We start from the raw sequence: 27,946 nt of genomic DNA, 5'->3' as shown, positions 1-27,946 counted from the left end.
CTTTCATAATATATCTAAAAACAAATCGTCTCTATTATATTGGCTTTAATTTTGAGCACGACATCAGGTGTTACAATTATACAAGTAAAAAAAAAAAAACTCATTTATAACCTAATCTTAATAGGTTGGAAAATATTGTTTATGCTAATCTACATAGAAACGGTTTGTTAAACAATAAACAGTCTAAAGACACGCAGCATTAGATAATTTTTGGTTATCTGAATTTGTGTACTTAATTTATTTAAATAATTCACACCGAATAGATGCGATTGGTATAAAATTACTAATTAATGATATAATTATATATTTATATATCAGAAACTTCAAAACAAAATTAGACAAAACTCGGGAAACAAATAGATTCTGTCAATCTTCGAAACATTGAAGGGACCCACATAAATTCTTATTAGACCAACTAGGCTTTTAAGTTTAGAGGTTCATGCATCTATCTATACATTATTCCTTTATTTATTTACCACATGCATGTATAATTGTATTGTATACGTACGAACAAAATTTTTGGGGATAACGACAGGACTAGATTTACCAAATAGTTAAAATACAAACTGCTTTCTTCATTTTTTTTTTCTTTGTTTCTGTTAATCCAATCTATTTTGCCTATTTTTCTAGTCGAATTGAGGTTGGCTAGCTAGTATATGTTAATTGTTAATTCATTTGTATGTTGGTACTTTTTTTTACTTTTTTAAATAAGGTTTAAATTAAGATATTTGATCAGAATTCCAATTTTCCAGAAGAGTAACGGAAGAGACCTTTTCCAGTAAAGATGTCTAAATATTGATGGGAAAAAAGAAGAGAAAGACTCACAAATCATCATACAACCTTTATCATACACTGACGAGAAATAAATAATACGTAACTAAACTATATATGTATAATACGAACCGAAAAGAAGAAAAAAAAACCTAAAAGGCTGCTAATTTGTCTCTTCTACTACATATTGTAGTATCATCATCACCTTTTTCAATAAAACCATTCTCTCTTTGCTTTGATAACCAATAAATTATATATTAATATTACCAAGAGTAAACAAAATAGCTGAAAATATATGAAGTAATAATGTACCAAAGAGCAGACAAAATACATAGCGCTAGTGTTTTAAAAGTTGTTATCTACATTACAATATATATGTAAGGTTTCCATAATAGAGAATAACAATACCACAAACCGTAATATAACGCACGATTTGAGTCACAACATTACACACAGCCAGACATGAGACATGAGACATCAGACATCATCAGCGGTTGCATTGCTTGTAATGTAACGGTAAAAACCTTAACAAGTAAAGTAACGGCTGTTACATTACATAGTATTATACAATCTTTATTTCAATTTTTTTTTAAAAGCTTATTACTTCATTTCATTCATACGACGCGATGACATCATCAAGCATCCACATATCCACCTCGGAAACCGACTCATCGAGTCTACTCAGCTGCTCATCCGCCGTGGTAGCGTCCAGCTCAAGGAACGACTCCAAGCTCGATATCTGCTGTTTCAGATCGTAATCAGTCTCAAACCCGTTCCCAAACCCAACGCACTCCACCGGGTAACTCGGCTGAGTTATTAACTCGCTCTGAGATACAACGCACAGCTTCTTCGCCGGAGGCTGATGATCAGTTAATGACACGGAGGGTGATGACAACACCTGCGGAGGAAGAGGAGGAGGATGATGACTCAGATCTGGGAAGTTGAGTTTGGCTTTATCACCGCGGATCCGCTTCGCCGCTACGTCGTAAGCCACGGCAGCTTCCTCCGCCGTGTTGAACGTCCCAAGCCAGACTCTGACACCTTTTCGAGGATCTCGAATCTCCGCCGCCCATTTTCCCCATGGCCGCTTCCTTATCCCTCTATAAACATTCTTCCTCTTCCTCCGCTTCTCCGTCGTCGCCGGCTCCTTCTTCGCCGCCTCCTCTTTCACGTTAACTTCCAAAAAAATACATCGGATTCCCCAAAGTTTCAAAAATTACAGTTTTAACCCCACAGATCATTAAATAATCCTAATAAATAACATTACCAAAAACCAAATAAACACTTCAAAAATCCCTAACCATTTCCTCACCAAAAAAAAGGAAAAATAAAATCCCTAATCATTTAATCTTCTAGTAAATATTATCTATAGAAAAAAGTTTATATTCCTCAAAAAAAATTTAAGTGATTTCTTCTATGATTGATTGAGAGAGAGCAGTAAGTAGACCGTAGTAGCGTACCTTGGTTGGTGGGATGAAACTTGGAGGTGGAATCGAAACCCCAGAAGTTGTCACCAGCGGAAACATCGAGCTCTGACCAGAGTTCCTCCGCCGTGAGTTTACGACCCTTGGCCTTGGTGACGAGAGGGGCAAAATCGGAAATAATAGCACCGCCACACATTTTCTTCTCTGTTTGTTATATTTTTGGGTCTCAAGAGGAGGTTTTTTTGCTATGGTGCAGGTGAAATGCATTTTATAGGCCCCAACCAGAATAAATGCCTTTTTGGTTTTATAATAATAAAGTCGCTGTGAAAATTAAATTACTTTATATAGTTACTGTAGTATAATAATAATTCGCATAGTTTCTATGTTCCTTAATACATGACGGTTACAACAAATTTTAAGGCTAAATCCACGTAGCGACAAAATTATTAGTAAGCTTTTTTTTCTTCTTCTTCTTTTGGCTCTCTCTCAAAACAAAACGTAAGAAAACGTGTCGTTAGTTTATTTAATCGGTATTTGGAGTGTTGCGTCCACGAGCGTCGTCGGGTAATCAATGCTTTCAATTATCAATACACGTAATCTCAGTATTCTATACTTTTCTCACTACGAATATTCATCTGAGGGAAAATATAATTTAATGTTATGCTTATTAGACTTGAGAGTTTTGTACTATTAGTTGAGCTATACAAAGGATTTTTGATGGTAAAATAGTTAACAAAAAAAAAACGAAGAAGACTCACCCTAACCGTGTAATTTAATACCAGTATTAAGAGTTAATGATTAATTTGTGTAACAAGCGTTAAACGTCTCACGTTCATCACGATTCACGAAGGTAGCGTTACTAGCGTATCATAAAGTAAGGTTCTCGTTTACGGATGTCTTTAGCATTTCATTCACCACGATCTTAAAAACCCTGTATAGTTATACCCACCACGAGCTTGTACCAATGTTCATAAAACATTGATGTCCAAACCTTTTCATGATAAACATGAGAAGAAAATCAACAACATATAATGTCACTGTTCCAAAAAATACATTTATGAACCATTATAGACGTACCAATAAATCTCCCCAAAAAAACAAACAAAAAAAACACACACACGCGTGGCCCATGGATGAGAGACGAAACCGTATTGAGCAATGAGAAGGATTATAGAGATTTGAAGGGTTTTTTTGTTTTTCTTTGAAAAGTATATATATATATAAGTTATATATGGAGGATCATTCAGCCATTTTGGCTAGGCGGTGAACTGTGCTTCTAGCGATTCTATTCCCAGGATCGATCTTTAGAACCATCCTTAGGTCTTCAGCTCCGAGTTTGTATTTCTCCATGCTCTCGTATAAAAGTGCTCGTTGAACCAGAATGGTCACATTCTTCTTGTCGTGATCAATTACCTGCAATCACGTACGTTTTCAAAGTGAAAAAGACTAAAAATTAACATCTGTAAAGATCTGGTCAAGAACTCAAAAATAAATAGAACAAAGTTTCCCAGATGTTGGTTTTGTTCTCAGTCTACAACAAACCATCTATGGAGCATAACAACCAATCAGCTAGCTATGATGAATTGTTCAGGTCTACAAAAAGCAAGACTTCAAAACTTCTATACCTGCACAATATTTCTAACTCGTACTCTATATTAAGATTGCATATGAACCTAAATCTCATATATGTAAAAACTCTTATCAGTATCAATTCCATCAAGAGTCCTTAATCCCCTAGTTAATTCCAATACATCTTCAACTCATACAACTATAGAATTGTTATATGGATGAGATAAGAATCATATGAACCATGATGGATCCAAAGAAAAAAGTGCCTTTCTTAACATACCTTTGTGCAGTCGGCTACAGCCTTCTTATACTCTCCAACTTCTTTGTAACACGAAGCCCTTGTTGAAAGAACCTCTGCTGATCCAGCTTCATCTCCAGCTTTATCCATAAGAATCACAGCCCAAGAGAGCCACTTTATGGCATCAGCATACTGACCTTGTCTCTGGTTATCAATACCCTTGCTCTTAGCTGATGTAGCAGATACACCCGGTGGAGGTGGCGGCAAACCATCAAGTTCAGTGGTGGAACCGCCACCAGAATCAGCCCCACCGTCAAAACTTTCAAATCCCCAATCTTCAGTCTGTGGTGTAGCCGTTGCTGCAGCTGAGGAATTGGAACTAGTAAACATTCCTAATGGATCATCATCGTTCACACTCGAAGACTGAGGACCACTTGATTGCACACCAAAATCAACGTTCGAAGCATTAAAGCTACTCGTAAACCCGCCTGATGAGAACGTGTTTGATTTCGCAGCATTCTGGAAATCACCAAAGTCGTTGTTTTGAGTGGTCGACCCCGCGAAACCGCTACCATTCGGGTTCGGCTTCGATACTCCCGATTGGAATGAACTCTGTGCATTGTTGTTAACCTTTCCTGATGACTTTGATCCAAAACCAAGCAAAGAACCAAAGGGATCACTATTCAAAGGAACACCAGACCCACTCATATTCCCACCAGACATATTTTTCATTGAAGGACCTCCAAGATTTGGAGTCGTCTTAACACCACCGTAACCACCTGAAAAACCACTCGGATTACTACTATTATAACCCAAACCACCACCACTTTTCATAGAATTACCCGATTTGGGCAACGAATCAGCCAAATTCCCCATAGAGTAAGGACTCTTGTTAGAACCTGAACCCGAAACAGGCGGTGCATTCTTCAACGGCACGTTTCTATTAGATTTACCTTGACCTATAGCGGAACCAACCAGATCTCCAAACAAACTAGGATCCTTGTTCACAATCCCAATACCCGATCCCGAAGCTGAACCCCACGTCTTACCGTGAATATCACCAACCATCGAAGTCGGACCACTACCGATCTCGGATCGGATCGTAGTCTGCTTCGGTGCGGGTTGATGCGTCCACGAAGGCTTACCAGGTTGCCACGCAGGTCTCGGCTGCGAATTTGAGCTTGAATAAGAAGACGTTTGGCTTTTCTGGCCATTCAGAGGTCTACCTTGGCTCGATCCGAGTCCCAGATCGAAATCGAAGCTGTTGGTTGATCCGGACGATCTCTTCCCGAAGTTCGAATTCATGATTTCTTCAGATTTACAAAAAAAAAGTAAAATTAAGGATCAAAAAAGAGAAATGCTCGATGGATCAGATGATGCTAACGCAGATTTGCGGGAGATGATTAGAGAGCTTGATCCGTTGTCAAGAACCGACCGTGAGAGATTCTTCGAATCCACCACGAGCAATTTAGAGATCTCTCTGATGTTGATGTTCAGACTCCAAGAGCCAACGAAGGGGAGAGAATAAAATAAAACTTTACAGAAAGGTCCCTCTTATTTTAAAGTTTCATTCAATTAACCCCCATGTTTGATTAAGATGTTTAACTTATCCGATTTTTTTTTTTGTTCTATGTCTTCTTTTCACCTTTTATTTAAGCTCGAAGTTTCTCTAAATAGAAATATCTTGCTTTGAAAATGGTTTATTTGCCTTCAATCAATTGCTCATCATAAGCTCCCAGTTATCTCAGATTTAATTAAAATTTCGATCAGTTTTAGTATGATAAATCTCACAGAAGATTATCAGATGGCAAAAATACTCATATCAGCCATAGTAAAAGGTTTGTATGACTCTCTTAAATTACATGTTCTTGAAATTGCTCCTCCTCTTGCTAATAGTGTTTATGTAGCCAGCAGTTAAGTAGTTACTCCATCAGTTTCAACTTTCAATGTTTCATCATCATCAGACCGAAGTAACAACACAAGTGGGGTTTTATTGGGCTTTAAAAGCAAGCCCATAGGCCTAAAAGTAATACTAATTGCAAATTGATGAGGAGCGGGAAAATCTAGAGAAGACAAAATATTTCGTCTCTCTCTCTCTCTCTCTCTCTCTTTCCCCAATCTCTCTCTTCTCACAGTTCCTTCTATCTTCTTCACTAATTACTTGAGTTTTGTCTCGTGTTAGATCTTACATTCTCTTCGTTTCTCAGCAAAAAATTTCAAATTTCACTTGAAAAATCAGAGATTTCTTTGGAAATTTTCGATTTTTAGTTGGAATCCTCCCAATCCACAGCTTTTAGGGTTTCAGCAATTTTCTTTTTGGGGGTTTTGGGATTAAGGGTATGAATTATCCAATCTCTCCATACAGAAGCTTATATTCCTTGCGTCTTCACATAGAATGACAGGCCACGGCGGTGGCGGTGGTGGAGTCCGTGGTGAGAGGATTCACACAGTACAGCCGGAGAGGGATTTGGTGGCTAATTGGGAAGTTGATTTGTCGGAGAAGCTAGAAGAGTACCTTCTCAAAATCTGTACCGGAGAAATCACTGGAAATGAAGAAGATGGGCAGATTCCTGTGAATTTCGCTGAAGGTTTGTGGGTTTTGCTTCGATTTTTCAGAAAATTTTCTCAGTTTGATTTCAAGTTATTCCCTTTTTTAGGGTAATTGAGATTTGGGGTTTCCATTTTTGTGTTCCTGTAGCTGCGTTGCTGCTTCAGGGTTCGGTTCAGGTTTACAGCAAGAAAGTCGAATACTTGTATAATTTGGTTCTGCGTACGTTGGAGTTTCTATCGAAGCAAAGGTTTGACCTTTTTCTTTTTTTCGAATTCCCTGTTTTATGCCAAGTTAATGTCCGAAGCTCATTGAATAGGACAAAAAAAAATTAGTACTTGTGTTAGATACTCCAAGCATCTCAGGGTTTAGGGGCTAACTTCGATTTCATCTTTCTCTATGTGTATGGGTTTTGTTTTGTGTTCACAGATGTAACTGAATTTATACCATGGGTTGCACCTAGAAAAGGAATTAATTTCTATAAAGGTGCTGTGTCTAAGCTGTGACTTGATGAGATTCATGTTTTCTTTGTATCTGACTGGACATTTACATTCTTTTCGTCATGCAATTCATACAGAAACTATGTACTCTAGAAAGCTAATCGTTCATGTTATCTCAATCAAACATAGGCGGTTTGTCACAGAATTGCAAAAGATATATATTAAATAAGTTCTCTGATTAGTCAACTGTTTTTGTTTTTTAAAACAGAGAGCAAGAACAGTCGAAAGATACATCAAATGAGGCTAGGGCAAGCTCCTCGCGTCAGGTTGATGAAGAAGAAAATGATCTCTTCTGGAATGTAGATGACATCCCAGGTAAGCAAGTTCTGAAAGTTATCATTTTATCCATCTACCACTCAAGAGAGCGGATTCCTGATCTAGATATTGTTTATTAAATAGTGGACCCAAAGAATAGCTTGGACAGCTCGGTTGTGGGAGATGCCTGTCCAAATCACTTTGTCAAGCCTCCGGCAAATCTAGTTGTTATTGAAGGTGACTGTTTGGATACTAGTGGTGACGGAGGAGAATTGGAATCCTATCTGGTATAGCATGTTCTTCCATCTCTTAGAGCATCGAAAAAACAGAAGAGTTTGGTGCTTAAACTCTCTTTTAACTTTCATGTCTTGCAGTTGGCAACTACACATCTCTACCGGGATTTTATTCTATTAGACCCATGTGATGCTGTAGCGGTCAATGAATTTTTAGGTGATAACTATGCTGGTAAAGGAAAGATCAGTTCTCACAGAGGCAGCTCAGTACGTAAAAGTTTTCACTCATCTATAGGACGTTCTGGAGGAAGTGCTCGTAAGTCATCTGTTGGCAAGAATCAGGGCACTAATGTCAACTTGTCCCCAATATGTGGGAATGGTCCCAATGTTGAAAATTGTGAGCAAGAGTCTCAGCCTCCTGTTTTTGGAGACAATGATCATGGTTTTGACATGGAAAATGAATATGGAGGAACCATGGATTTAAGTGATACAGATGCTGATGAAGATGATCCATGGAAGCCATTGAATCCCTATGAACCAGGGAAGCTGAAAGTGAAGCCTTTCAAAAAAGGTTGGTCAATGGCTTATGTTTTTTTTTTTTGATTAATATCTGAAGCTATTTCTTTCGATCTGCATCTTACTTCTGTAGTTCATGCTCTACTTTATTTCTTGAGCAGTAAAAAAATTCAAAAAGATTGAATGGAACCTTACCAAGGACCATATGACTTCCATGTTTCCTCTCGCTAGACCCAATGGTCCCATCAGTTCAGAGCTTATTGGAATTTGGAAGATGCAAGGTTCTGGTAGGAAAGACGAGCAAGAACCACAAGACATCCCCTATTACGAGAAGGTTTGTGTTTCTCTATACCTTTCATATAATACTGTAATGCAACACAAAGAAACTGATAGTTTTGATGTCAGCTTCGAGAGATGCTTGTAAATGGAGGAAACCAACCGTGTGGTGCTAACGGCAATAACGATCAGGATAACCATGATGAAGCCAATAATGGCGAGTTCAATGATTTTGGGGATCATGATGGTGATGATCCAGAACATCCGTTCATGGATGAAGATGTCCTCAATACGGTGAGTAGTTTCACGCATTGATCTATTTTGGTCGAAATATATGGAAAGCGTATCCGCTCATTTGAACTTAAATGCAGAATGATGGTGGAGCTGCTGACTTACATAACTACGATGGATTTGGAAACGACGAATCAAATTGTCAAGAAAGCTTGGAAGATCTTTGCCGCTCACACCTGGTAACTACATTGGTTTGATTTTATACATCAGATGTACAATTTTCATCTACATTTGTCAGCTTTCAGTAGATCGAGTTAGGTTTTAGCTCTGTTTTCTTATGGAAGCTCAAATGTTCGTCTTTTTTTTGTTGTAGGATGCTCTTCTTGCTAACATAGCTAAAAGTGAGAAGCAAACGGATCTGGCTGCTCGGGTTTCAACGTGGAAACACAAAATTGAGCAAAACCTAGAAGAACAAGTAATTTTCGTTATCCTAGTTTCTGTGACCATTCACTTGAAGTCAGATATCTAATGCATTTTCTATATCCTCTGGTCGTTGTTTTTCTATGTTTCAGGAGCTACACCCTCCATTTGACATTCAAGAATATGGAGAAAGGATTATTAACAAACTGACTGTTGAAGAGAGTGGAAACGTGGAGACCTTTACCGATCTCATGAAAGGTCAAGAAAAGCACGATGTAGCTCGGGCTTTCTCTGCGCTTCTCCAGTTGGTAAGTCACGGGGGGATACCAATTATGTCTGTTGACCAAACAAGAATTCAAAATTTGAAGTATGGTTTTTGCACAGGTGAACAATGGAGACGTTGATCTGGAAAAACCTGGGAACTCCACAAACGAACAAATGTGTTATACAGCAGTTAAACCTTTCAGTGTTCGGTTGCTCAAGAATCATAACAGAGAGAATGGGAAAAGAGCAATGAATTTACCCCGGAAACGAGCTAAGTCTCCAATAACCAAAGGCAAATCTCACGATTCACCACCACCAAAGAAGCAAAACACATGTTCTGTCTCAAGCCAGACGACACGGAAAGTCTCGCTAAAGATCTCAAAGATCAACACTGTCGGCACAAGATGCACACCAAACAGTAAGAAGAGACGGAAAGGTCGATCTGAAGATGTAGCAGCTGAGGTAACGGAAGTTTCTTCAGTGGAAAAGTCTTTGGGGAAATAATTAGATTGTGTAGNGATATCTAATGCATTTTCTATATCCTCTGGTCGTTGTTTTTCTATGTTTCAGGAGCTACACCCTCCATTTGACATTCAAGAATATGGAGAAAGGATTATTAACAAACTGACTGTTGAAGAGAGTGGAAACGTGGAGACCTTTACCGATCTCATGAAAGGTCAAGAAAAGCACGATGTAGCTCGGGCTTTCTCTGCGCTTCTCCAGTTGGTAAGTCACGGGGGGATACCAATTATGTCTGTTGACCAAACAAGAATTCAAAATTTGAAGTATGGTTTTTGCACAGGTGAACAATGGAGACGTTGATCTGGAAAAACCTGGGAACTCCACAAACGAACAAATGTGTTATACAGCAGTTAAACCTTTCAGTGTTCGGTTGCTCAAGAATCATAACAGAGAGAATGGGAAAAGAGCAATGAATTTACCCCGGAAACGAGCTAAGTCTCCAATAACCAAAGGCAAATCTCACGATTCACCACCACCAAAGAAGCAAAACACATGTTCTGTCTCAAGCCAGACGACACGGAAAGTCTCGCTAAAGATCTCAAAGATCAACACTGTCGGCACAAGATGCACACCAAACAGTAAGAAGAGACGGAAAGGTCGATCTGAAGATGTAGCAGCTGAGGTAACGGAAGTTTCTTCAGTGGAAAAGTCTTTGGGGAAATAATTAGATTGTGTAGTTAGGTATGGGATTTAACTCTGTAACTGTTCGTTTGTGTAAGTTATAATGAAGGCATTGCCAGAAGTAGCATATGTTGTAATCACTATGAAAATTCCACTTTCGAGGGTCTGTCTTTTAACATATTAGAAAGAGAGAGAGTGCTTGTGGAAATTTTGGTAAATTCGGATGTTTAAGATTTGTTCATAAGAGTGAATCTTTAAAAGATAATCTAATCGTGAGAACAAGTAAATATCCACCAAGTTATATATACCTAATTGCATCTAACTATCAATTTCAATATATCCTCACTTGTGGATATTTTACGTTAGTTATTTCATCACATGTTGTCGTCACTTGTGAAGAATAATTTACAGCTAGTAAATATATCTTTTTTAAAAGTAGGATATAGTACAAATTGAGAAGAAACATAAGACGTTGCATATACAGTATAAAAAAAATATAAAAAGCAAGAAACATTCCAAAATGAGTCTATCTATCTACATGTTAATTCCTTTTTCTACACTATTTTTGGACTTTTGGATATTTGCGAAAGCAACAACAGACTTTTGCATCATCTAATTGACAATGGAAAGTTCCACGAAATTGTTGTACTCTCTTGAACTTTTTGTCATCTACTTGTATGAGATAACATATTCACGTACCTAATTTGCCCTTCATTGACGTCTTCCTATTGTACCTTTGCCAAACCTTTAACTAATAGTTAGTGGTATGTATAGTTTTTATAGGGTTTGGCTTAATTAAAACCTGAATTTATTCACGCATACATCTTAAAGAAAATCACGAACAGCAACGTGTAATGTGTTACATGTATTTTTTAATAATTAATTTAAAGAAATCAATGATTGGAGACTTGGAGTTTGGAGATAGTAGTGCGAGTTGTTAACTTGTTACTCCACTTTGTTGTTAACATGAATTAGTTGTAACATATACATTATTTTAACATCACGTGTGTTGTGGTTAGAGTAGCCCTGGGCATTCGGGTTACCCGTTCGGGTTCGGGTATTATCCGTTCGGGTTCGGGTTAATAGGTAATGGAAAACAGAATCCATTGGGTATTTTACTATGTTTGGGTTCGGTTCGGTTCGGATAGTACCGGGTTCGGGTCAGTTTGAGTTACAATTTTCAGAACCCGGAAAAAACCCGAAAAACGGGTTCTATTCAGTTTCGGGTAAAGTGTACCCAAACTCAACCAAAACCCGAACCAAAACCCGAACTACACCTGAAATACATGAAAAAATCTGCAAATTACCATCCAAAATCTGCAGTTTACCATCCAAAATCACATAAATAATGAAAACATATAATATAACTCCAAATTTAACATCCAAAAACTGAAAGAAATAGAAAAGTGATAAGTGATAACAAATTTAAGTTGCTGAAAGAGTGAAAGCAAAGAAGAGTTTAGAAAAGATTCAAACTAAAAATATAAGTCTGATGTGAAAGTGCAACATAGAAATAGAAGATAGAAAGTAGAAACTTGGTGATTGATGTCTTTGATTTGAAATTTCCTGAAACAAAATGAAACAAATATCAATAACAACAATGAGAATAATGACAAATACAAAGAGTAGAGACTATATAGTATATACTTAAACTAACCATTCAAACTATAAAGATCATCTGGGTGACTCATTCTCAAGATTAGCTGTCCAAATGTTTGAATTCAGGTTCATACTCTATAAAAAAATAAATGTAAACCGTAAGAACAAACAAAATCATATTCAAAATTGTATAAACAGTTAAACAATAAAAAGAAAACTTACCTCTCATAAGTTCATCATCATGCTCAACTTCCGAAAGCAAATGTTCTACTGTAGAGACTCCTTTTTCATTGATATGAATTTCAGCTTTTAGCCATTGCTCGGTGCAGATCAACACTTCTATCATATTGTGTGTTAAACAGCTCCTATAAGGTTCTAAAATTCTACCACTAGTGCTAAAAGCAGATTCAGAGGCTACTGAAGGCACTTGCATTGCAAGTATGTCCTTAGCAATTAGAGACCAAATCGGATACTTCCCATTGTTGACCTTCCACCAAGATAACAAATCATATTCTGTACCTTTAAGAATACTTGGTTTCTCCACATTATCTTTCAAGTAAATATCCAACTCATTAGAGGAGCTGTAAATTACCTTTTCCATCACCATCTCATCAAATACGTTTTCCATGTCAACAATACCTGCTTTCTGACAAAAATCTGGTGCAACTTGCTCTCGGGACTGCGACTGGGAAGATGAACCATGTGACTGAGAAGATGAACCAGACTTGTTTACTAAACTGTTTCTACTGTACTCATCATACAAGTCCTTCAAGATATTATTCAAATCATCTAAAAGATGTGCAGACTCAATACTGCCTTTCCCATACAAAGCATCAAAACAGAGCTCAGCAAATTTCGTTTTCTTTCTAGGATCAAAAACACTTGCTACTATCACCAGCCTATTCATTTCAACTTGTTCTCCAAATGGATCCCAATACTTTGCCAACTTTGTTAACATAGACAAAGCTTTCTTTTTCAAAGCGTCTTCAGGATCTGTACTCGTGGTTAACTCAGTCAGGTTCTTAGTAACATAAACTATCTCATTGTAGAGTTTATGAGAGGCAACCTTATTTGAAGCTGAAAGAACCGATGTGGATTTATAAAATATGACAAGAGTAGAAACCAACCTCTCAACTTCATCAAAATCAGATGGCATAGGTGGTCCAATCCTTTTCTTTCCATCCACCTTTTCTAGAAAGTAATCGTTATACACTTTATCTTCAGCCTCCATCCTCTCAAATGGCAATCTAAACTTCAAAGCTTGATCTAATATGAGGTAAGTCGAGTTCCATCTTGTTTTCACATCCAAAGGTACACTTCCCCTTTTAATCTTCACCGCCTCAAGTCGCAAATCAAATGATTTGAGTCTGTTTGTTGTAGCTCTCACATACTGAATACCATTTCGAATTCCAGCCACACTACTGTCAACCTCTTGTAAACCTTCTCTCACAACCAAATTCAATATGTGTGTAGCACACCTCAAATGCATATACTTACCTTTCAATATCAATGCATCATCTCCACTGTTCTTCATAGCTTTCTTAAATTTAGTCATAGCAGAACTATTTGCTGTAGCATTATCTACTGTGATGCAGAACACTCTCTGTATATCCCACTCGGCTAGACACTTAAGGAGAACATTACAGATTGTTTCACCCTTATGACCATCAACATTCTTGAATCCTATGACCATCTTCCTTAACTTCCACATAGCATCCACAAAATGAGCAGTTATTACCATATAACTCGCTCTAGTAGTTGTTGAAACCCATATGTCCGTAGTCAATGACAGCCTCTGTCGGTTTTGCCCAAGAATCTTCTTCATAGCTGCTTTCTTATTGACATAAATCTCCATAATATCTCTTGATGCTGTCCTCCTAGAATGAGGTTTATATATTTGAGCATTAGAGCAGAAATGTCTCCAACCCAAGCACTCTACGAATGATAAGGGTAGCTCTGCAAGTACCATCAACTCATTGGTAGCCTCTCTAAATATTGCTTCTGAAACTTTAACTGCCCAAAGACTACCACTAGCACCATCAGAAGTAAAAACAGTTTGAGTTGGATCATTACCGTTAGCATCTTTCCATACCTTGAATTGTTTGCAGAACAATTCGAGATGCTTCTTCATTGTAGAAGTGCCATTTTTAGTCTCACAAGACAAGTTTCTCCCACAGTATTGACATTGGCATTTGTCCTGTTTTGTTCCCATCTTGGTGAAGTGATCCCAAACCCATGATCTTGTATTCATCTTCTTACCAGAACTAGTACCTCCTCCATCATCACTAACTCTCTCTTTCCTCTTCCTCTTATTTTCAGAAACCGGAGTTTGAACATCATCATCGGATTCGAATCCACTCAAATCAACACAATCAAATGGAGGATTTGGCTCAGCAGAAGATGCCATCTGCATTTTAAAAACACAANTATTTGAGCATTAGAGCAGAAATGTCTCCAACCCAAGCACTCTACGAATGATAAGGGTAGCTCTGCAAGTACCATAAACTCATTGGTAGCCTCTCTAAATATTGCTTCTGAAACTTTAACTGCCCAAAGACTACCACTAGCACCATCAGAAGTAAAAACAGTTTGAGTTGGATCATTACCGTTAGCATCTTTCCATACCTTGAATTGTTTGCAGAACAATTCGAGATGCTTCTTCATTGTAGAAGTGCCATTTTTAGTCTCACAAGACAAGTTTCTCCCACAGTATTGACATTGGCATTTGTCCTGTTTTGTTCCCATCTTGGTGAAGTGATCCCAAACCCATGATCTTGTATTCATCTTCTTACCAGAACTAGTACCTCCTCCATCATCACTAACTCTCTCTTTCCTTTTCCTCTTATTTTCAGAAACCAAAGTTTGAACATCATCATCGGATTCGGATCCACTCAAATCAACACAATCATCTGGAGGATTTGGCTCAGCAGAAGATGCCATCTGCATTTTAAAAACACAAACAAACCAATTAATCTTTAGAAACAATAATCAATAGATTATCAAAATTACAAAAGCCATTAACAACACAAGAAGGTGACAAAATTAGTAACAAATTAAGTAAACATTTTATTGAGTATTGAGTATAACAATCTAGAGACAAAAATCAATTTAAAGATTAAGCTTTTGTTTTCACAAAAACAAACAAGAATTAGAGAAGTGACAATCTAATTTACTAAAAGTCTATACTCGAACTATAGAAATTTGTTTGTCGTTTGAATCAAAAGAATCACATAATTGAATCGATTGAGAAGTTACTCGAGAAAGAAGAAGAACCCTCAAAAATCAGAAATCATACCTCTAAGTGATTTCGCGACAAGGCAGACGGTGGTGAGTTTATCTCCTTCAGCGGCGACGGTAAGGTCTCCGCGAAGCTAGCAGCAGCAAGGGTTTCCAGGTTTGTCTTTGGAATAGGATGATGAATATATATGAATCGATATCGTATCAAACCTCGAGAGATTTTAGGAAATTGAATCGACAAAGTACAAACTGATAAGTGAGAACAAAAGATCCCTAAGTGGTTTAGTGTTATGTTCCTCGGGTTCTATGGGTACCCGAACGGGTATCAGGTATTACCCAACCCTAACCCGAACCTACGGGTTCTGGAAAATAGAACCCAATAAAATTTTATAACTATACTCGAACCCAACCTAAACCCGGTTTTTTGGGTCGGGTACCGGATTGGGTAACCGGGTTCGGAATTTATGCTTAGAGCTAGTTAGGAGGCATAAGACTTGGTCCAAATGACGCGTAGGGATACGAAGAGTCATCAGATTTCATCATTTAAAATATCAAACAGACCAATGGACAAGACTGAAAATGATATTAATATATAGTAGTAACGAAGTGGAATAATTACATATATGATTAGGGAGTCAAAACTAGGAAGTCACAGTCGTGTTGAGCACTTATAAACTTGCTTCAGAGTGTTAATTACTCGTTGAAAACTAATTGTATTAAGTATGAGTTTCAATTATAATTATGAGTTTATAACATTATGACCACTGAATTGAATTGGTGGCAGTATTACAAAAGAGTGTAAAGAGATGGGAAAAATAATAATAAATGTAAATTGATTAATACGTTGAGACGGCTGAGGACTTTTGTACATCGTCAAAACAAATCTATCTAATCTAATTATAATAGACGGTGGATATTGATTCGCTGGAAGCTAAGATTACGCCACGTGTCTCCACTTGCGCTGAAACTTTCAACACCTAGACAAAAGCCTGTTTGACTTTTCACATTACTTGTTTGTTGGTAATAATAACTTTTTTAACTTTCTACTCACGGTGAAAATCAGGAACCAATCACACACCACCACGTAGCAAGTCAGCGAGTCTCCTCTACACCCCGCTCGATATCCGACTCTGTCACCGGTATCCGGCAGCTCAACGACGGAGATACCGGCGGAGCTCCTGAAATAGGAGACGAAGCGCTTCTTCTATCTCTACTCAGCATCCTAGTGAAAGATAACATCCGACTCATCGGCGATCTAAACGATTGACTCGCCGGCGATTCTCTCCGAGTCAACTCGTCTTCTAACTCGCTGAAGTTCCTCCTCGGAACCGTAATCGCCGCCGGTTTGCTCCCGGAATTATCCACCGGCGTCGGAGAAGAACTAGATCCACTTGGCTCGCACCTCAACCCGGAGCTAGAACCCGGTTCGGTTACCAAAACCGGGACAGAATCAATCGCAATCACAACTTGCTCCTCCGCCGCCGCCGTCAATTCATTCTCGGAGAGAGGCTCAACGAGAGAGCGACAAAGAGGACAAGTGGAATGAGAATGAAACCACATATCGATACAATCAACATGAAACGTGTGTTTGCAATTGGGCAAAACCCGACCCGTTTCGCTCTCTTCGAAGTCCGACAAACAAACGGCGCATTCGATTGGGTCTTTACTATGAGTCTCGTCGGAAAACGTAAAAACGGGGAGAGATTTAATGACGTTAGGATCGAGTCCGCGTGAAGCGACGACGGAAGACGCAGCAGCGGCGGCGGAAGGATCAGCGGTGAAGAAAACCATAGTAGTAGCGCGGCGGTTACGGCTACGACGACGGAGATGACGTCGACGAGCACGGAGGAGATACCAACGGGCGTAGAGATGAAGGAAGACCATTAAAATGACGACGAAGAAGAGGATGACAATTGCGCTAAGCATGATTTTGCCGCTCATGGCGTACGTTTTGGAACCGGAGAAGTCGTCTCCGCGTCTGCCTAAAGGAAGCGGATCCGGGTCGTTGGTGTTCATTGTTTCTTGGGTGGTGGATGAGTGAGAGATATGATTCAGAGAGAGAGAGAGAGAGAGAGAGAGACAACTTAGTGAAGGAAGAAGAAGGTGATTGAAAGATTTGGTATTTGAGTTTAGTTAATGGGACGAGACAAGAGAAGAGAGCTTCGTGCGAAAGTGCACTCTTAATTATTGGGAAATTGCAAGACGACGCCAACGTTGACTCTTACCAGTAATTTCTTTTGACCTTTCTACTCTCTTACCTCTAAAAAGGCCATTACAGCGAAATTGGGATTAAACCGGTTTCGGTTCAATTTAATATGTAAAAAATATAAAAAACAAAAGAACAACAATCTATCATAGATAAGGGGTGTATTGGATTCCACTTTATGACTATAATAAAATCATAGATATGAAGAAGGTGTTATTGATTTATGGATTTAAATATTTTAATGATTTAAAATTTTATGTAGAATTTATTGTTATTAGTTTTTAATTTATAAAAAAATCATATGAAATCTTTGTAAATCTAAAGTTACTAGATTCAGAATTTTATAAAATTAATGCAAATTTTGTGTTATTTAACTAGAACAAAATAATTTGAATTGACAATAAATTCAATTATTATGTTATTGTGTTAGTTAACATTTTGATATTACACTCTTTTGTTGTTCTATTACGTTAGAATTGCGGAAGTAGAATTGTACATAAAGTAAAAGAGAATAAACACAAAAAATGGAATACTTAGATTTTTACAAATGTATGTTACACACTATATATAAACACACCTACAACGTATAGCCGTTACAAAGACATTAAGAAAGAAATGGACATAAAGTTGCTTTGCTATGCAGAACGCCTACAATGAGAGTGACCTGTGATCCTTGTTTGACTCGTCGATCTCATCAACCAAGATAACATGTGACTTCTTTCTAAGACTCATTGTAACTCCCATTTCTTCTAGATCCTTCTCTTTCTCCAATATGTTTTGATATGATAAGGGCCTCTGTTTCTATTTACTTACATGGACCATAGTCCATTAGTAGTGACTTGCACGGACGTTCATACAGACAGTCGTACGGACACTCGACTTTACTGCATTGGTCTCATGTCCTCCTTGATCAATACATTACATGCAATAATTTTAATTTTGTTTTACTTACAGTAATAATTTAAATACAAATTAACAATGATATCATGTAATTCCTATATATATATATATATCACAAGTCAGTCAAAACTTATTCAGAGAAAAATTAAATAATAAATATTATAATAAAATTTATAAAGTAGAAAATATCACCAGCATGGGATGTTTGAAAGTTAGGCTCCTGACTCTACCACCGATATCGTAGTACTAGTACCCGTAGGCCGTAGCTTCCATGTACTCATCGAACCATTTAACTTCAAATGCTGCAGTTTTTAATGGACAAAACATTTTAATAGACCGTCGAGTTTAATAGACAAAATCATTGCTTTTGTAAGATCATCAATGCAGTTTTTTTTTATAAATCCAAAATTATTTGATAGTCTTTTGATAATTGTGGATCGAAACACCCAAATTTTACAAGAAGTGCAAGTAGCGTAACAAATTTCATAAGCCACTACCAAATACAAGAAAAAAAAAAGCATATATATAAAACAATTATGGATTCTGATTAGTTGTGAATTGTGATCATGAATGATAAACATTGACATCCATCTCAGAAATTCTTGGCATATATTTGATTCTTTATCCACAAATAAAGCTTTGTAAGTTGAAATTTTTTCTTCCATTTAATTGTATCAGAATAATCCCGCATCAAACTCTCTTTAGCTTCGTCCTTGATGTACTCAGTATTGAGATACCTCACTTGATTTTTCTAGGTCCCCACACGAAGATACCGTGGTCGAATTCCAATCTGATTGTTACCAGCATCGCCGTACGGTCCGACCTTCTATGAAAACATTTGTTAAAGGATTGATGTAAAATAAAGATTTTTTGGTAGGATGTATGTGTTACACATAAGTTTCATTCATTTATCATAAAGCACGAACAAGATAGCGTGCAACACTAAACCCGATATCGACTTCCAAGTTATATATAGCTTCTTTCAGAAAATTGTTAGCAACAGTTGAATCTTTTTTCACAGAAAACTTAAAAGATAAATATCATAATGAAATTAATTAAATTATAAAAGATATCACCAGCATGCCATGTTTTGAAAGTTAGGCTGGCGACTCTACCACAACATCATATTGTAGATCCATGAACAACGTACATGTACTCATCTGGCCAGTTTTTGAATAATAGACAAAACATTTTAATAGACCATCAATTTTTAATAGACAAAACCATGCATTGCTTAATGCGGGGTTTTAATCCAAAACGATTTGACAGTCTTTTAATCATTATGGATCGAAACACTCAATTTTACAAGAAGTGCAAGTAGAGTAACAAAATTTAGCAAATACCAAAGACAGAAGAAAATCATATATAAAACAGTTATGGATTCTGATTCTTTCTCATAATTGATAACATTCACATTTATCTCAGTTTCTAAGTTGAAACTTTTTATTCCATAATGGTGTCAGAATGAACTGATAATAGTAATATATTAAAAAATCGTTAGATTTTTGCCAATAAATTGCTTATGTTTTCCTCAAACTTTTTTTAATATATATTTTGATTAGTTTCGTTTTTTTTTCTAATTTGACGAGAAAAAAATCCTAGACCGAAAAAGAACTGAACCCAAAAACGATCATATTTTCTATAAAACTACTTATTGAAAATAATATACAGTAATATATTTTCTAATAATTAATAAAAGCTAGAATAAAAATAAAAATCAATTAGATTAAAATAATAAATAATGATAACCAGAAAAAGAAAATACAAAGGAGATCATATCTGATCAAACATATTACATTTTTAAATTTAATTAAAAATAATTAACAATCAATGACTTCATTATGAATCTTGTATTCGTTCATGCTTTCCAAAGTGTATATAATATTGTTTGTAACCGCATTTCTTGTATCTGCAACTTTTGTAACTATCAAAAAGCAAAGGTTAAATGGATACAAACAATAACTTCCTATAAATGGAATTGACTTCTGAGCTTATAACTCGTTTGTTTCTTTTTGTCGTAATAGCTGGACCACTTACATGATCTGTAAAAATAAGGCTTATGATGTAAGAAACAAGACTTATGATGATGAGTGATGATGACTCATCTCGACTCTCATCTCACCTGGATATACGTTGTGTAGAAAAATAAGACTTATGACGAGTGATGACTCACCTACATATACGTCAACGTCAAGATTCATGTAAAAAAACAAAAACTGGTTCTTACTTCTAAAATAATGACAATTTTATATAAAAACAAAATATAAAGTGATTGCAAAGGGGAACTATGAAAAGCTCTTAGTCATGTACAATTTTTTTCTTCCCTAGCATTTGATATAGAAATTGGTGAAAGGTGTATTCGAAAATATAGAGAATGTATGAATGGATGTTTTCATTATATGAGAATAGAGAGGACTTTATACAGAGTCTAGATGCTATACAAGGAAACATAATATGTGCAAAGTAAAGAGATTGATATGAGAAGTAAATGACAAGTAGCGTATCACGTATTCCCTTATTCATATAGGTTCAATACTCCCCCTCAAGATGGAGGGACTAAAATGATTCTAATCTTGTCGCGCAAATACTGATATGTAGAACGTGGAAGAGGTTTGGTAAGTGCATCGACAAATTGATCCTTTGTGGAGACATGAGCGACCTGAACCTTGCCATTGTGGATGAGTTCTCGTATGAAGTGGTAGTCAATAGCTATGTGTTTCATGCGAGAGTGAAAAACTAGGTTAGCACAGAGGTAGGTTGCACCAATGTTATCACAATAGATGGTAGGTGATGTAGTCCTTGACAAGCCAAGTTCAGAGAGTAATGAACATATCCAAATGAGTTCAGAGGTGGCATTAGCAACAGCTCTATACTCAGCTTCAGTTGATGATCTCGCAACACCCTTCTGTTTCTTCGCAGACCAAGAGATAGGCTGACCACCAAGATAAATGATATAAGCATTAGTTGAGACACAATCTGAAACATCACCTGCCCAGTCAGCATCAGAGAAACAATGAAGTGTGAGGGGATTGCCCTTGCGGAAATGCAGACCATAAGAACTTGTCCCGGCGAGTTAGCGGAGCACACGTTTTGCAGCTTGCCAATGATCCGATGTGGGAGAGTGCATAAAATGCGATAATCGATTGACAGCATACGCAATATCTGGTAGAGTGAATGAAAGGTATTGGAGACTGCCAACCAAGGTGCAATACTCAGTGGGATTTGAATGTGGTGTGCCCGCCAATGTGAGTTTCGGAGTTGCGACCATCAAAGTAGCTACTGGTTTCGCATCCTGCATTTTCATTCTGACCGACAAGTCTAACACATATTTTCGTTGATTAAGGTGTAAGCCATACTTTGTGCGGATCGCTTCTATGCCTAAAAAATATGATACATCAGCCATATCCTTGACAGAGAAACGATCACCAAGCTTGGGGAGAATTTGTTCAACCATTGCCGCATCATTCCCAGTGACTATTATATCATCAACATATACTAGTACGTAGAGCAGGAGTTTATCACGACGAAGAACAAACAAGGACGTATCAGAGAGGGAGTTGCGAAAACTAGCACTTACAAGGTATTGTTTGAGTTCAAGATACCACGCACGCGGTGCTTGTTTAAGCCCATACAATGCCTTGTTCAATTTATAGACATATTTTGGACGATCGGAGTCAACGAACCCTTCCGGTTGAGAGACATAGACATCTTCAGTGAGTGTCCCTTGCAAAAAAGCATTGTTCACATCGATTTGTTGAATTGGCCATGACTGAGAGACAGCAACATCAAGGACAATGCGAATGGTTGTTGCCTTTATGACTGGACTGAAGGTCTCTTGATAATCAATTCCTTGTTGTTGATTGTACCCCTTAGCAACCAACCTGGATTTGAATTTATCGATGCTACCATCGGGTAGAAACTTGGTGCGAAAGATCCACTTCGTGTCGATGACATTATAAGACAGATGGGGAGGAATCAAATTCCATGTGCGATAGCGAAGTTGAGAGTTGAATTCATCGGACATGGAGTTACGCTAGCGAGGATCACGGAGGGCTTGAGCAACTGTTCTGGGTTCACTATTGGAAGCAGCAGTGACAACGGACGAGAGGCCAAATTTCCGATTTGGCTTTACAATGTTATTCTTTGATCTTGTCTGCATCCAATGTTGATTTGTAGGTGGAATAACAGCTGGTTGTTGAGGACGTGAAACAAAGTCAGAGGTAGACTGTCGTTCTTGTGCCGACGAGGCTCGAGATGAGGATGATTGCGAAATTGGAGATGGAGCCTCATGGGCCGCAGAAGAGGATGGAGATGAGCCTATAGAATGGGCCGAGTTTGTTGGAGATGAATTTTGTTGGGCCGAGTGCGAGGGAGATGTCGATGTTGGCAATGACGGATGCTGAGTTGAGGTATCGAACGTGCGGTTGACATCGGAAGTCTGAGCAGAGTGTGACTAAGAGTGGGGCGATGATTGTTGAGGAGAGAATTGAGCAGCAGCCGACGATTCCGGAGGACTTGACGGTGGTGAAGAAGCTGAGCTCGTGGGAGCACCGTAGGACTCCAAAGACCGGGATGGAGCTGCTGTGAGTGGTGGAGAGGTAAAGGGAACAATGGTGAGTGGAGGAAGCCATGGAGAGAAAGACTGAGGATTGTCGTTAGAGGCTGTGGATGAAGAAGAGAGAAGTTTAAAAGGAAATTGTGTTTCATCAAAAACAACATGGAGTGAAACATATAAGCGATTGGATTTTGGTTCAATACAGAGATAGGCACTATGAGTGAGAGAGTAGCCTAAGAAGACACAAGGTGAGGATTTGGGTTGCAGTTTATGTGTGTTATAGGATTTTAGCAAGGGATAACATAGAGAACCAAAGATTTTGAGTTTGGTGTAGTTTGGTTTTTGGCCAAATAATTTAGAATATGGAGATTGAAAGGATAGTATGGGAGTAGGCATTTTGTTAATGAGGAAAACAACAGTGGAGAAAGCATAAGACCAGTATGTTGGTGGAATATCAGAATGAGTAAGTAAAGCAAGCCCTTTCTCAACTATATGGCGATGACAAATCTTTCGGCAAGGCCATTGTGTTCAGGTGTGTGGGGAGGAGTGGTAAGGTGACTGATACCATGTGTGGAGAGAAAAGGGCGCAAAGCGATGAACTCACCACCATTATCTGAAAAGAGGGTTCCAATTTTGGTAGAAAACGATTTTCAACAAGAGAGGTGAATTGATGAATATTTCTTTGACTTGTGATTTTTGGGAGAGTGGATAAAGCCAAATATATCTGGTAAAGTAATCGACAATAACTAAATAATATTTGAACTCATCAACAGAAAGAAGAGGAGAAGTCCACAAATCGGTGAACATATATTCAAGAGGACGAGAGGAGTGTATAGAAGACTCAGAAAAAGGTAACTTGTGACTCTTATTAATGGAGAAATCACTACAGGAGAGTGATTTATTGGAAAATTTAAAACTGGCAGATTGAAACTAGAAAGCATTTTTTGTAAAATAGAAAATGATGGGTGACCAAGCCTAGAGTGCCATGTAGATGCATCAGTTTTGAGATTGGTGGTGGTGGTGGAATAGACGGAAGGACTAGAAGGGGAGGATGACCACTCATAGAGCTCATTGCGGACACGGCCTTGGAGTAACGGGATTCCCGTGCTCAGAGCCTTCACCTGAAAAGTCGCCGGAAAAAAGTCAACGGAAACACGGTTAGCGTTGCACATGCGATAGACAGAAATCAAATTTTTTTTAATGTCTGGCACATAAAGAACATTGGTGAGTGGTAGAGGTTTAGTTTGAGATGGTAGATAAACTGAACCAGTGTGAGTGATGGGAAGACCCTTGCCAATACCACTTGTTCACCACCGGTTTAGGGCTGATGAAGGCTGAGATTGGCGAGATAAGAGAATATGTGATGGGTCGCAGCAGAGTCAAGCAGCCAAGGATTAGTCGTGGTGAAGTTAGCCCTTGGTTGTTGTTGTTGGAACAGGGTGAGTTGAGAGCAGCGTTTAGCACTATGGCCTTGAGTACCACAGATCTGACAACGACCGAGATAGGGACGTGGTGCTCGAAATTCATTTGGTTGACGAGACGAAGGAGTCCAGTTGTTGTTGCGTTGAGTGAACCGGTTCTGCGAGCGAGGATTTTTGTTGGTACGTTGAGGTAGAGCAACATTGGCACTGATTGGCGTGGACAGGAGAGGTTGCGTCGCTAACAACTTGGACTCATGGTTAATGAGTTTCTCATGGAGCTCAGTGAGGGTCGGTGGTGTATCACGACCTTCGACTTGATCAATGATGGTCTTGTGCTCATCTGGAAGACCTTCAAGGATGAGCTCCACTTGATCTTCATGGTCAAGAGACTTCCCCAAAAGCGCCAGTTCATCAAAGCGAGTGGTAAGACCTTGAAGATATGCATCGATCGTTTTGGTATCCTTCTTCCAGTTCTTGAGTTGGAGCTTGATTTGGCGGATGTGACCGCGACTCGGTTTAGCATAGGTGGATGCAAGAGTAGCCCAGATCTCAGCAGTGGTGTGAGCACGAGAGAGAATCGGCTGGATGGAGACGGAGATTACACCGAGAAGTGCATTGTAGAGCAGCTTGTCTTGACGGACGCAGTTGACGTACGCAGGATTGGGAGAGCTGGTGCCATCGATAGTGACTGTGTCAGCCGGGAAGGACTTAGATCCATCAAGGTAAGAAGCAAGACCATACCCATCAATAAGAGCATGGACTTGACGACTCCACATGATGTAGTTGGTAGGAGTAAGGGGTGTAACATTTGTCATGTTGACATTGAGAAGAGCGTCAGAGTTTGGTGTCACGGTTTTAGAAGCGGCATTCATGGTGGTGTTGACAGGGGAATTGTCAGATTGAGACATGATGAGGATGAGCGAAGAGGGAAAGAAGAAGAGAGCGGCGGAAGAGAAAAAAAATTTTAGGTCTAGGTATAAGAAAGCTCTGATACCTTATAGAAAATGTATGAATGGATGATTTCATTAGATGAGAATACGGTGGACTTTATACAGAGTTTAGATGCTATACAAGGAAACATAATATGTGCAGAGTAAAGAGATTGATATGAGAAGTAAATGACAATTAAGCCTATCACATATTCTCTTATTCATATAGGCTCAATAGAAAACTATGTTAGGATTAATTAATTTCTTCTTTTTTCCCTACAGTTAGTTTTTCTTATTTTTTCAATTGGCACTACAAAAAAAAGGTTTGTTACAACATTTATTTTATACATTTGTATCATATTTAAATGATGTAAAAATAATTTACATCACTTTAATCAATGATTTATACTTTGTTGATACAAATAATTTGCATCAATTGAAATAAATATTTGTTTCAATTAGTTGAATTGATGTTCATTTACATCATTTACAACAATCTTACATCATTTTTACTAAATTGATATAAAATATTTGAATCATTTATTAAAACTAATGTAATATAAAACTGATGTTAAAAAACTGATGTTAAAATAAATATTATAATTAATAATATGAAAAATAATTTTGTCTGTAGTATAATATTTAATTATTTATATCTTTCCACTTTATTCTTTTATATTCATTTGATAACTATAATTATAATTCTAAACTCTATATACAGTGGGCCCACGATTTTAGTTGTTATAACTTATAAATTATCCACGAACTATAGTTGTTAAGTCAAGAACATATATATAGGCAATTATTAGGAGTACTTTGTAGTGCTATGGCCGATGTGGGATACATACTATTTTGTTTTTTTTTTTTTTAATTTTTTTTGCTGTCACTTTTAGTTGTAAATTTAATCGATCAGAATAACATAATTATATTTGTTTTCTCTATTTCTCTTTTTTCTGTTTAAGTTTTTGAATTACATTTTTATTGTTGAAAAAAAATATAAAGATCTACATTTTTCTTAAATTCCTATTTTGGAGTTTTTTTATTTTTATAAAGTATATATTAAAATCAAATGACTTTCCCTAAAATTTAAAATATAAAAACAGAAAAATTATTTAATCGATAAAAATGAACAAATAATTACATAAGTTTTAACTTTTAACAATATAAGTTCAGTTAATATATTAACTTAACATATAACTTTGCTAAAATCAGTTTCTTTAATGATGTAAAATTTGTATCATTTTCAAAGTGATGTTAATATAAATTATTAAATACTAATCAATTATTAAGTGAATTAATTTTATATATTTGTATCAATATTTTGAAAGTGATGTAAATAATTTCGATTTGCATCAATTATAATGAAATGATGTCATACCAATCAATAACAGTATCAATTATTGTAATTGATGTTAGTATATAATTTTTGTATCAGTTATTAAAAGATAATTTAAATTAATATCATTTTTGTTTATGATACAAATTAATTGATGTAACACACCCTTTTTTTGTAGTGTGGAAATCAACAATTGTGGTGCTTAATATATTAGAATTTAGAAGGTACATTTTGTTTTTCCCAAACAAAAAGTAAAAGAAGAAAATAGAGATAACTTTGTAACATTTTGTTGTATTACATCAAGGAACGTCAAAAGTTAATAGTATACAACAACGTAACTTCCCTATAATGGAAATGACGTGTGAGCTTATAACAAGCATGAAAGATTAATTGCATAATGAAATAACATTTTAATCATTTTCTTGATAAAATATTCATTTTTCTAGGGTTTTAGTTTAATTTTTTCGTTTTAAAGTGAATTTTAGTTGTTTATAATTAAAATATTCATATTCGTTTTTCTATTCTACTAAATCAGAGTAAAATGATATCCATCAATGATCAATCGAAATAGTGCACATAGTATTGTAGTTATAAGAAAATCAAGAATGGCGCCAGTTACGAAAATTCATGTACCATGTTCGAATTTAGATATTAATATGATACTATCACATGTTTTTTGTCTTTCGAAAATTTCTAATAGCGACAGCTTAAATATGGGGTGGAAAAGAAACATTGGTGTTTATTGGACACAAAGATGAAGTTGAAATCTCAGATTTGAACGGAAGTTTGAATTCCTCGTGGACCACGCATAAACTTTGTAATGTAAAACATGTAGCTAAAAACAAAATTACAGATACAAAACAAAAATAGGAAACGTGAGGAAATTGGCATCGGATGAATGTTGTGGACCACTCAATCGTTAATGTGATAAATAAAGAAGAGATTGAATAATGAATTTTCTGTGTATTCCTTCGTACCCAGAAGTCGAGTATATATACAATTCTATAAAGAGGTATTGTTTTGGAGATCAAGTTAAGAAAAGATAGGATAAATCTATAAGATATATAAATAATATATATTCTCTATTATCCTTCATCAAGCTGGAGCATGAAAATCCAAAATGTCCAGCTTATCCCGAAACTCATCAAATTTCTATTGTCCTAAAGCTTTTGTAAAAATGTCCGCAAGTTGTATTGTTGTGGAGACATAAGCTGTGGTAATGTTGTCCGACTTGATTTCATCTCAGATAAAGTGACAGTCTTTTTCGATATGTTTGGTTCTTTTATGAAAAACCGGATTCGCACTAATGTGTAAAGCAGCTTTATTATCACAGTAAAGCCGCATCGGTTGCGTCAAAACTACACCCAAATCTAAA

The 27,946-nt window shown here is 37.0% G+C and overlaps 6 protein-coding genes across 6 annotated transcripts; 2 read left to right on the top strand and 4 right to left on the bottom strand.

Moving 5' to 3' along the window:
* Window positions 1,113-2,454, bottom strand: LOC104765520 (ethylene-responsive transcription factor RAP2-3-like). The gene is made up of 2 exons (XM_010489241.2): window positions 2,232-2,454; window positions 1,113-1,947 (listed from the first exon to the last, which is right to left on the bottom strand). The coding sequence occupies exons 1-2, from the start codon at window positions 2,389-2,391 to the stop codon at window positions 1,382-1,384; spliced, it is 726 nt and encodes a 241-aa protein (XP_010487543.1). The 5' UTR covers window positions 2,392-2,454; the 3' UTR covers window positions 1,113-1,381.
* On the bottom strand, window positions 3,163-5,522 carry LOC104765519 (ATP-dependent RNA helicase glh-2-like). The gene is made up of 2 exons (XM_010489240.2): window positions 4,045-5,522; window positions 3,163-3,608 (listed from the first exon to the last, which is right to left on the bottom strand). Exons 1-2 carry the CDS (start codon window positions 5,305-5,307, stop codon window positions 3,435-3,437), a joined length of 1,437 nt encoding a protein of 478 aa, XP_010487542.1. The 5' UTR covers window positions 5,308-5,522; the 3' UTR covers window positions 3,163-3,434.
* On the top strand, window positions 6,065-9,756 carry LOC104765518 (condensin-2 complex subunit H2-like). The gene is made up of 11 exons (XM_010489238.2): window positions 6,065-6,590; window positions 6,701-6,800; window positions 7,259-7,365; window positions 7,450-7,592; window positions 7,680-8,109; window positions 8,216-8,388; window positions 8,460-8,624; window positions 8,702-8,800; window positions 8,935-9,036; window positions 9,134-9,289; window positions 9,366-9,756. The coding sequence occupies exons 1-11, from the start codon at window positions 6,398-6,400 to the stop codon at window positions 9,747-9,749; spliced, it is 2,052 nt and encodes a 683-aa protein (XP_010487540.1). The 5' UTR covers window positions 6,065-6,397; the 3' UTR covers window positions 9,750-9,756.
* Window positions 9,782-10,653, top strand: LOC104765517 (condensin-2 complex subunit H2-like). The gene is made up of 2 exons (XM_010489237.2): window positions 9,782-9,971; window positions 10,048-10,653. The coding sequence occupies exons 1-2, from the start codon at window positions 9,807-9,809 to the stop codon at window positions 10,429-10,431; spliced, it is 549 nt and encodes a 182-aa protein (XP_010487539.1). The 5' UTR covers window positions 9,782-9,806; the 3' UTR covers window positions 10,432-10,653.
* LOC104765516 (RING-H2 finger protein ATL2-like) lies at window positions 15,936-17,357 on the bottom strand. The gene has a single exon (XM_010489236.1). The coding sequence runs from the start codon at window positions 17,238-17,240 to the stop codon at window positions 16,317-16,319; it is 924 nt and encodes a 307-aa protein (XP_010487538.1). The 5' UTR covers window positions 17,241-17,357; the 3' UTR covers window positions 15,936-16,316.
* LOC104767558 lies at window positions 24,204-25,214 on the bottom strand. Its single transcript, XM_010491570.1, has one exon. It carries the CDS (start codon window positions 25,212-25,214, stop codon window positions 24,204-24,206), a length of 1,011 nt encoding a protein of 336 aa, XP_010489872.1.

The sequence above is a fragment of the Camelina sativa genome, chromosome 19 (genome assembly GCF_000633955.1).
Source record: "Camelina sativa cultivar DH55 chromosome 19, Cs, whole genome shotgun sequence".
In the NCBI taxonomy this organism is placed as follows: domain Eukaryota; kingdom Viridiplantae; phylum Streptophyta; class Magnoliopsida; order Brassicales; family Brassicaceae; genus Camelina; species Camelina sativa.
This window is presented reverse-complemented; position numbering and strand designations above follow the sequence as displayed.

Coding starts and splice junctions, on each gene's coding strand:
- LOC104765518 (XM_010489238.2), top strand. CDS start 6,398: ATGACAGGCCACGGCGGTGGCGGTGGTGGAGTCCGTGGTGAGAGGATT. Junction 6,591..6,700: donor TCCTGTGAATTTCGCTGAAG/GTTTGTGGGTTT, acceptor GTGTTCCTGTAG/CTGCGTTGCTGCTTCAGGGT. Junction 8,389..8,459: donor ACATCCCCTATTACGAGAAG/GTTTGTGTTTCT, acceptor TTTTGATGTCAG/CTTCGAGAGATGCTTGTAAA.
- LOC104765519 (XM_010489240.2), bottom strand. CDS start 5,307: ATGAATTCGAACTTCGGGAAGAGATCGTCCGGATCAACCAACAGCTTC. Junction 3,609..4,044: donor CTGTAGCCGACTGCACAAAG/GTATGTTAAGAA, acceptor ACGTGATTGCAG/GTAATTGATCACGACAAGAA.
- LOC104767558 (XM_010491570.1), bottom strand. CDS start 25,214: ATGTCTCAATCTGACAATTCCCCTGTCAACACCACCATGAATGCCGCT.
- LOC104765517 (XM_010489237.2), top strand. CDS start 9,807: ATGTTTCAGGAGCTACACCCTCCATTTGACATTCAAGAATATGGAGAA. Junction 9,972..10,047: donor TCTCTGCGCTTCTCCAGTTG/GTAAGTCACGGG, acceptor GTTTTTGCACAG/GTGAACAATGGAGACGTTGA.
- LOC104765520 (XM_010489241.2), bottom strand. CDS start 2,391: ATGTGTGGCGGTGCTATTATTTCCGATTTTGCCCCTCTCGTCACCAAG. Junction 1,948..2,231: donor GTTTCATCCCACCAACCAAG/GTACGCTACTAC, acceptor TTTTTTTGGAAG/TTAACGTGAAAGAGGAGGCG.
- LOC104765516 (XM_010489236.1), bottom strand. CDS start 17,240: ATGAACACCAACGACCCGGATCCGCTTCCTTTAGGCAGACGCGGAGAC.